Raw genomic sequence first — 10,146 nt, forward strand, 5'->3', positions numbered from 1 at the left:
TTGTGATACAATTGTATTAATTTTATAATATTTTTACTGATAAAAAAATCGATTATTTTTTTTTATTTTACTCTTCTAATCTTTATGTTTTTAAAAATTAGGTTGCGAAAAATACAAAATTCAAAAAATTTGTCGAATTGTTTTCATGCTTTTAAATATGGCGTATAGACTGAGCAAAACAAAGATGTCGCGCGAAATGTCTGAAACGATGTATATATGAATCTTTACGAATTTTTACACGTTCCTTTTAATACTCCTTTTAATACTCCCTTTTGAAAAAAAAAAACAAAGAAAGACACATTTTATGTGAAGGGATGGAGGGGAAGGGTCTGATATTCCCTTAACAACGTAATAATCCATTCTTTTAAATTTTTGAGAAGAAAGAATTACGACAGTGACATATAAAATAGGATTTTGAAAATGAAGGAACGGAAGAAACATGGAAGTATCTCGGTGTGATTGAATTTTATTAAATACGTCACGTACGCTCGTATCCCATACTTTCGCGCACTCTCACTTCCTGTCATTCTATCGCTCGCTCTCATGTAACAGTAGCGATAAAATTATTGTATCTCAACTATTCTGTAACAAAGGGCAGGCTAGTCCGCGTTGCCGCGACGGCGGCAAAATCAATTCGAAACTGTCTCCAAGAGGCACCGGTATTGCGCGTTTTCGTCACGTGCTTAAATTAAACTTCTCCTGGCGCTACAATTAATGCGATGTTAACTCCATTGCCGACGTATTTCCGATCTATGGATCGTGTTCATAAAAAGTCGATCGGCCAGATCGTTCACGCACACAATTAAGTAATCGTGTGCTGCGTTCGGGAATTGGTCGATACGACGATACGGCAAATTAAAAAAAAAATGCTCGGAGGCAGTACGTACGAGTTATCCTAAGAAATTTATTTATAAATAATCACATTTTATCACACGCTATACAAGAATTCTTATTATTATCTATCGTTTCCATATGGCATTCCCCTCATTGCGTAAATAACACGCGCCATCCCGCCGAGGAGGATCCGCCAACAATGAGAAACCGTCTCCCAAGAAACGGAATCGATATTTATTTGCCGCATATTCTCTTTATCGTGGGAAAAAAACTCTTATTATCAACAAAAAGAGAATTATACAAATGTCAACAAAGGCGTACATAGGATTTCCATTTTATGTTTAACACGAGTGTATGCGTATGTCTTTCTCCCTCCTATTATTTTGTACACAACACCACTGCGACACGGTAGCTTGTGTTTTAGATTTTTAATTAACTATTTTGCCCCTCGTTACTCTCACTCAAAGTTGCGTTCGTGTTAGTTCTTCGTTACCCTTATTGATTCCGCACCGTTCGAAAGCCCAGCCCCACGAAATTTGATTAATAATATACATACAATATATATATTTATAGCTTAATTTATCTAAAAATTTTCGTTCGTTGACCCACGTTGCCATTTTGAGCGAAGCGACACTTTCTCCTTCGAAAGTGAAGAGAGAAGAAAGAGAAAGAAAGAGAGAGGGAGAGAAAGAGAAAGGATCCAAGAAGCATCTCGCGATCCTTCGAGACTTATTCAAAGATAGCTCTCACACAGAATCGCTCAGATTAATCGTGAATTTCGATCTCGACGTTATCATGCCGATCTCGAAGCTTATCGTGTTCGGACGTCAACGTGATCAGTCCTATTTACATCGATAATACTCAATGAGAAGGCATCGATCGTGGCAGTAATTATGCACGCTAAATTAAAAGTAGCACCGTATAAAAAAAAAAGAAAGTGCGAATATACATAAAATACCTTAACGAACGATACTTTTTCTTTAGACTACAATCCGCGCGTAACGATAATATATACTCGCGGTAACAATGTTGTTCCGGTTCGACGTTGTTTTTCTTTTCTTTTTTTTATTTTTTGAGGATTCGAACGTCGGAATCCATTCTTCTATCGTCCTGGCGCTTTCTTGGAAGCAGCATACTACACACTATGCTGATTACAAAATCAAATATAAAAATCGATTTCCAACCACGTTGTCTATACGGTATGAAAATAAGCTTGCGCACATGCGATATTCATTTCGAGTTAGTTACAAAGTCCATGAGCGCACGTGTGTGCAAATACCTAAGATCGACGATCCGTCCCGCAATTATTTCAGAATCGCCAACGAGAGAACCGGAATTAGCATCCTCGGAATTTCACGAAGTTGGGACGTGTGTACGTGCATACACGTTCTATAATATACACTGCGTCCTAGTCTAGAAAATAGATTTTCTCGATGAGGTTGGGCCACGAAGCAGGGAGGGGCGACGATGTGATATTGATTGCATGTTGTTTGATTCCATCGAGACAGGCGTTTTCAGCTCTGATCTTGCGACAAGGCGCCGTACTTGTTGCCAAGCGAAAGCTTGGGTGTTTGAGCTTGCGATTCTGATACATTGTACGATCTACTGCCACCTCGATTGCGAACTTCCTCAAACACTCCTTCCTCTCGCCGTCTGTAATTAAAAATACTCGTCGTATATTTGAGCTCAATATCACTTGATGTTGCAACTCAACATTATTTTTCCTTTTCATTCGCATGAAAATAAACATGTTCCATTAGCGAAACTAATTTACATTATTATGGAGACTTTGCTGTTATCTTACCGTCTACCCCATGGGCCGCTGCCATTATTTTGCTGCTGGGGCTTGGAATTCAGCGTAGGGAAGTATTCCTCGCTATTTATATCGGGTGCGACATTTCTCCCTCGTGGTCGCGGACTAGCGAATGTAGGTTGATTTCGTAAGTGTGGTGCTTTGTAACTACTTCCAGTGGAGGTAGCGGTGGCGGCGGCAGCGGCGGCGGCAGCGGCAGCAGCAACAGGGGGTGCAGGCGGTGTTGGCACCACTTCCGGTGTTTCTGGTGGTAAATCCGGTTTCTTCCATGGTCCCATGTACTTTGTGCCACCCTCACCAGACTCGCCATCAGAACAGATTTCAAAGGTACCCCTCTCGTCATCCGATTCTGCGTCGACGCTATCATTTATTGTTAAATGTCCGATTTTTAAACCACTATAATCCTTTTTCTCCTCCTCAAACTCTTTCCATTCGTCTTCATCCTAAAAATAAAATACACTCATGACATATATATTCTTGTTTCCTAATTTACTTCAAACTATCACTATAGCGATTCATCAAGTCTTTTGCAAATCATGTAGTTCTCATGCATATTATATCCGTGACTCATGATAAAATACTTTGCAGTTCGTAATGCTTTCACATTTAATGCAGAAATATTATAAAATTTTCAAGAAGATAATTTTGAAAAATTACGAGAAAGTATTTCAGTTAATTGTCACAGCATATTCTGTCCCTTGTCAAGTATTGAGGAATCCAACATCCAAACCATTTTTTCTTATTACAAAAAAGGAGAAGAGAAGGGGGAGGAAACTCCGAAGAACACGTGTATGTGAAACAGCTGCCATAAAACGCGCGTGAGCGATCCTGCGTGTCCGATGATTACGTAAGGCGTTCCGAGACGTCCGGAGAACTTTCCGGGAACGTCGCGCGTCATCGCCGTCAGCTTTTCCACGCAACTGTTCCTCCTTCGTGGGAACAAACATGGCAGCGCCGTGGCGTAGACACGAGGTTTCGGAATTCCGTAATATAAAAAAACGCGTGAACGAATCATCGTTCCTGTCGTTATCCCTGTCATCGCCTTACCTCGGTGTGCTGAGACTCCTCGCCTTCGGGATTCGCTGGCTTCTCCTTCGGTTTCGGCTTCTCGAGCCGTTTGCCCGTTTCTTCTAATTTCTTGGCGACCTCGTCGGTCGTGGCGAATTTCTTGCCCTTGGCCTTCTTTCGATCTTTCTTAGCAAAAAAATCGTCCAAGTCTGCCATGGCGACGCGACGGAGTCCGGATGGCGTGACGTGGGACAACCGGAGGGGCAGATGGATCTGCGACGCGTGAGAACGTGCAATTGCAGACACGCTGAAAACACGCTTGATCACGGACTGAGCGTGGTCGTGGTATCTGCTGCGCTCGTCCACATGGGCTTGCCTCCGCCGGAAATTAACAGCGCCGATCTCGCCGCTGCACGAGTCAAGCGCGCACCTGAACGCTCGAGAAGGAACAAATTGATTGCGCGAACAAAATTTCTCGCTAACTCGAAAAAGATTGAGGAAAAACTCGTCTCGTGTCGCTGCCGATATTTCGCGCAGATCACGATTCGTCTCTACTCTCGATCGACAGAACGCAAAATCGCGCGGGTCGCATGAGGCGCGTCGTCCATCCAGCAGAAAATTGGACGCTCTGAACATGAGTATTCCTAACCTAAAAACTACGCGTTTCGCTGCGCACGATGGACATCCAACCTGTCTCTCGTCACATTTAGCGAGTCCAGCGTGAGGAACGCGTTCACGCCGATCAATCGGTGACGCGAATTCTCATCAATCGCACACCTCCGGTGAAAAGAACGTCCCGTGCGAGGCGCGCAAGAACATAAAGGTTAATTGTTTCCCCCGTATCATTACAGGGACGACAAGTGGCGCCAAACGTCACTTCCGAAATACGAATGGTCGAAACAGAATGCACTTACGAACTGTAATTCTCTTTTTTGGCTGACAGAATGCAGAAGGATGTTACTTGTTTCTACGGTTGGAATATATTTTATACCTGGAATATATTGTATACTTGCCATTTACATGTATTTCTTTTGTCAAAAATATCTTTTGAATGTGATTGGAATAACTTATTCCAAAAATAACTTGGAAAGGATTTGCGTGAGATTAGAAAAATGACGGTACTTTCAACCTATCAAATATTCAAAATTTTAAAACTTCCAGATGCCTATAGAACTTTGCAATTGTATTAAAAGTTAAACTTTGTAGGGTCTGAAATTCAATCATGTATTATAAGAGTGATTGTATTGTCTTTCTCTGTGTTTCAAAACATGATTATTACCCGGGAAAAAATGTTTCATACATAATTATATAAAATGATATATAGTTATGTAAAAATTGACAAATTTTATATACAATTATCTTAGAAATTTTCAATCCATCCGAATCCGTATTTTAAATCCATAAAAAATTTTACATGGAATTTGATTCCATGTAAAAAAAATTATGTGTAAAAGTTTAAATAAATTAAAGTAATAATTACATGAACTTTTATAGTTATTACGCTAGCTGTAAAACATATTAATATGAAATATATATATATATATATATATATAGTTCTTTTTATGTTTCTTTTAACTATTAAATGAAGTAGAATTCATGATATACTTTTATGGTACAACTTTATTTTAATTCAGTTGAATTAAAACAAAAAATTTCTTATTCTTAATTCTGAATAAAATAGTATTTATGCATTTTTAAATAAAACATTGGATTTCCTATTCACAATTTTGAATAGCATTTATGGCCCATTTTAAAAGAAAAACATTTTTTTATTCAATTAGAAACTGGATTTCCTATTCAGAATTTTTAATTGAACAGTATTCATGATGCACAGAAATGGCTGATATTATTTTTAGATTCAAGTGGATTAAAAAACTGCATTTCCTATGCAGGATTTTGAATCAAACAGTATTTACGATGCACACACACACACAAAATAATATTATTTTTAGATTGAAAAGCATAGAAATGTATTCCATGCCATTCCTATAAATGAATAAAAATGCATTCAGGATTAAAAAGGATTCATTTTAGCATTCATAAATCCGTATTTCTGAAAATCTGAATACATTTTAATCCACATTTCGATCCATTTTCGTTTGCTGTGATATATATTTATATACTCGAAAAAAAATGTTATATAAATGGACATATATAAAATATGTCCATTTATATAACATTTTTTTTCGAGTATTTAGAAACTTCAGAATAATTTTGAATGACCTTTCCATTTAGTGATATCATTTAGTTCTATTTCTATTCTTAATTTCTAAGTCGAGAAAAATAAAATGATTACCGCTGTATTGATGAAAAACAAAAATCGGAGCGTAAGTCAAATGGGAGAGTAACAGAAGCGTAAACGAAACTTCTAGAAGACAAAAATTGAAACATCAAAATGTAAATATTTCTTTTACGTTTCATTATTTCAATTTTCGCTTTCTAGAAGTTTACGCTTCTCTATTATGAGCTTTCTACAATAAGCTGAATAAACCATTAGTCATAAATCAGAAGTCAAAAGCTAAAAATTGACCTACCACAGTCATCAATTTTTAGCTTCTGACTTTGATTTATGACTAATGGCTTATTGTAGAAGGTCCGGTACTCTCTCATTACATCCGATTTACGCTCCGACTTCTATTTTTATCAAGGATGCCTAACATACTAATTTTATTATTATTTCGAATTTCGAGAATCTCGTCGTTTAAACTTTGTTAAATAAAATGATATTTATGTCGACTCGTGCGTCTAAAAGGGGAAAAGCATCCCCTAATTAATTAAAAACTAATTGTAAGATTATCAGAGTTGGAAAAGTTACTTTGTAAAAATAACTAGTTACAGTTACAATTTTTTTCTTTTAAAAGTAACTAGTTACAGTTCTAAGTTACCGAGACTAAAATTAACTCATTACAATTATAGTTACTAAAAAAGTAACTGAAAAGTTACTTTTCAGTTATCATGACAGAATAATATGAATAACATCAATTCGGGCTATTAAAAAAAAAATAATTTACATTTACAATTTATTGACCAATCAAAAAATATTTCAAAGCATATATTTTGTAGCATCAAGTGGATAGCTTTAATCAATATTCAGATTTTACTCAATCACATTACATTGACAAATATATAAAATTTTAAATGTAAAGTAACTGTAAAAGTAATTGTTAAATTAGTTACTAGTTTTTGGAAAAAATGTAACTAAGTTAAATTACAGTTAAGTTACAGATGAAAAAAAGGAACTGTAAGTTACTGAAAAAAGTAACTGTAACTGTAACTTAGTTACAAGTAACTACCTAGCAAACGACAATAGATTAAAATGGATTAAAATTTTTTTCTATCTGAATGCGTATTTTAAATAGTGAATATTTTTTTTGGATTTAATTGGATTCAATTGGATTTAATTAGATTCAATTAGATGCGATTGGATTGAAAAACTGCATTTCCTATTAAAAATTTTGAATTGAACAGTATTCACAATTGTGTTTGTGTGCACAGAAAAAGCTAATATTATTTTTAGATTGAAAGGCATAGAGATATGCTCCAAGCAATTCCTATAAATGAATAAAAATGCATTCAGGATTGAAAAGCATTCATTTTAACATTCGTGAATCAATATTTCTGAAAATCTGAATTCATTTCAATTCATTTCCATTCTCATTTGTTGGGTAGTTACTTCCCTGCCCTGAAGATTATTAATTCGAAGCGCAAAATTAAATGTACGCGCGATGACGAGCTCTCCTCTATCGGGTCCGAAGGAGTGATGTTGCGCATGCGCAGCCCGACGCGAATCCCGCATATACCGCACCGCGCTCCGCGGTGTACGCAGTATTCACTATTCAGCATTCGTCGATGCGATTTCTTTATCGTGCGAACCACCGGCGCGACCACGGTCCGTCTCTCGCGCATCTTCTATCGCCATCGAGCACGAAAAAAACGTGAGCAGCGTTTCCTTTGCGACGTTTCCTCTTCCACAGCCACGGAAACGGTCAGAGTTCGGCCGAAGTTCACCCCTCCTCCTCCTCGTCCCGTTCATCCAACACGCGCGGCGAACCAAGCACGATCGTGCCGGCTTTGATGTGTAACGTTAACACGTCGCGGGATGAAGCTCACACGAAACTGCCTCGGCAACATCGGCAAAATGTTGGACTTCTACTCGCAATTCAACCCTTCGCCACTCTCGATAAAACAGTTCATCGATTTCGGTAAGTATTCCTCGCCTACCCTCGGCTCTACACTTTTTGTATGAGATATGAAAGCGCAGCTTCGGCCTGTTCAACGCGTCACTTTTCGTCACGTCACTTAGCGTAGTGTAATATAGTTTCACATCACGTTACGGCTTGATCACCGCATTGCTTATTACGTCAATCAAATATGATTGATGAGCGAGATGAGCTTCAATTCCGACCGAAGCGATGCGGCCAGAGTTTTGGGCTTCCTCACTGTGTCGGTTATTTAAATTTCTTTAACGGCGATGATTACGATCATAATATTCGATTACAATACTTACTTATATCTCAAATTTCTATATATATCTCATCGAAAAACGTGGGATATAAACGTGGGATGCTTCTTGCAATGTTTCATATATGTTACTGAAAAAAAAAAGTTTACTAAATTTTAATAAATGTTCGAATGGTACTAATTAAATATTTTTAAAAATATATTATTTAAAATGTATTAAATAAATTTGATTCGAACGATCCTAAATATTTATATTTACTAAATATAAACATATGTTTATTTGATACAAAAATCATTAATTTGATTTAACTGTTATTTTTTATTAAATAAATATCATTTACTGTAAGTAAATTTACTTGGCACTATTCAAAGAAATATTGAGTGGAGAGCAAAAATTCATGCCTGATTAATTATTTAAAGTTCAAACAGCTGCAATTTTGTTAAACATAAACGAAATTTAGATTAAGAAAAGAATTTAAAGATTTGAAATCTCTACTTTCGAATGGTTACTATATTTTTTGGTACTATATTTTAAATGGTATTATATTTTTTGAATTTATGTGAGTTTTGTAATTTTTACACATAGAAAATTATGAGTTAAACAAAAGGGGAAATTTTTTCTTCACTCTGTGGGCATGTCACATGTCCAAAAAAATTGCAAGTTTGTAATTTCTAATGTAAAACCTTAAAGTTTTCCCTTTGATTTTCCCTAAATAAAAGCGTTTTTAAATAATGTCCCTACGATTACTGAATTGCGAATTAAATAAAAAGAATATTTTGATTTGATACTTTGATTACTCATAACTCCCTCAAAACCTAACCATTACAATTTAAAAAAACAGTTTAAAAGATTAGTATCTCATCACATTTGAGATAAATTAAATTCATGAACCAAGAATATTATATTATTCGAAATATCTCAATACTCAAAATTTTGACCGATCCTAAGCACTTTCTACTATATTTATGTTAAAAAAAACAGATTCTTAAATTCTCTCAATCAGAGTAAGATTTTATTTTATTTTTAACAAAAATAACAACTATTTGAATAATACATTGGGCACAAATTTTTACAGTCATCCAACATTTAAGATTTAATAAATTTATTTTCAGCGTACATTTGAGTACTTTCTATTTTTTTCCTTTCTTTGCTTTGAGACAAATACTCGAATGTACATTCGAATCATGACAATCTGAGATATATTAAAGATTTTTCGGAAATTATTCTTAAATACTAAATCATTCTTAAATATATCTAACACTTATAATCCGAGAAAAAATAACATTTCTAAAGCAATAAAGATCACGTAGTAATTAAAATTATCCCGATTTTTAATTAACAAAATATTATCTATTCTGTAATAACAGTTTCTACATTTCGACACGACCTTGGTGCCCCACGTGTCTCGTAATGCGTCACTGAATTTACGCGTTAAACAACACAGTGAACTGTTATTATGCTATTCCCATGTAACTCACGCATAGTATATGTGAGAATTTGATGAAAAATTCAATGTGTTTAGAATATATGCAGGCTTTTATTTTTCGAATCTCGCAGCGAAAACCTTTGATTTTTCTTTATTCCTCTCCTCTTTTTTGCTAACTAAAAGGGTCTCCGGCTTGTCATATGATTCTCGTTGATAAGAAATGACACACGCATGATGCAACTCCGGATGTATAAACAATCCCGACTGTATTCCTTTCAATCATGTCAGCGAAACATTCAGTAATGTTTATGCATATAACATTCACGTGATCAAGAATATATGTATCAAGAATGGAATAAATTATGGTTTCTCTCTTCTTCCCCCCCCCCCTCTCTCTCTCTCTTTCTCTCTTTTATTAACTTTTTTAAAAATTAAAGTTAATAGACTATATGTAAAATTAACGTAATGACGTTAAAAATTAATAAATAAAATTAAATAATATAAATCAAAATTATATAAAAAAGTTATATATATGAACCAAAAATTTGATTAAGAATTAAGTTAAATTAAATTGAAGTGAATTTAAAAAAATATAAACATTAA

At 35.4% G+C, this 10,146-nt stretch overlaps 2 protein-coding genes across 2 annotated transcripts in view; one reads left to right on the forward strand and one right to left on the reverse strand.

Moving 5' to 3' along the window:
- Positions 1-448: 448 nt before the first annotated feature.
- Positions 449-4,171, reverse strand: LOC108684710 (protein CDV3 homolog). Its single transcript, XM_018189174.1, has 3 exons — positions 3,695-4,171; positions 2,639-3,090; positions 449-2,487 (listed from the first exon to the last, which is right to left on the reverse strand). Exons 1-3 carry the CDS (start codon positions 3,869-3,871, stop codon positions 2,349-2,351), a joined length of 768 nt encoding a protein of 255 aa, XP_018044663.1. The 5' UTR covers positions 3,872-4,171; the 3' UTR covers positions 449-2,348.
- Positions 4,172-7,467: 3,296 nt separating this feature from the next.
- The window catches only part of LOC108684641 (pyruvate dehydrogenase (acetyl-transferring) kinase, mitochondrial), a 19,899-nt gene continuing 17,220 nt past the window's right edge, over positions 7,468-10,146 (forward strand). Inside the window, exon 1 of the mRNA XM_018189071.1 lies at positions 7,468-7,857. Within this exon, the coding sequence (XP_018044560.1) occupies positions 7,755-7,857 (103 nt within the window). The 5' untranslated portion in view covers positions 7,468-7,754. The remainder of the gene's footprint in view (positions 7,858-10,146) is intronic.

The sequence above is a fragment of the Atta colombica genome, unplaced genomic scaffold (genome assembly GCF_001594045.1).
Source record: "Atta colombica isolate Treedump-2 unplaced genomic scaffold, Acol1.0 scaffold137, whole genome shotgun sequence".
Taxonomy (NCBI): Eukaryota; Metazoa; Arthropoda; class Insecta; order Hymenoptera; family Formicidae; genus Atta; species Atta colombica.

Excerpts from the sequence above, each read along its gene's own strand:
- LOC108684710 (XM_018189174.1), bottom strand. The coding sequence starts at position 3,871 with ATGGCAGACTTGGACGATTTTTTTGCTAAGAAAGATCGAAAGAAGGCC. Across the intron at positions 3,091-3,694 it reads AGGAGTCTCAGCACACCGAG|GATGAAGACGAATGGAAAGA; the intron begins GTAAGGCGATGA and ends TTTTATTTTTAG. Across the intron at positions 2,488-2,638 it reads AGCGGCCCATGGGGTAGACG|ACGGCGAGAGGAAGGAGTGT; the intron begins GTAAGATAACAG and ends TTTTAATTACAG.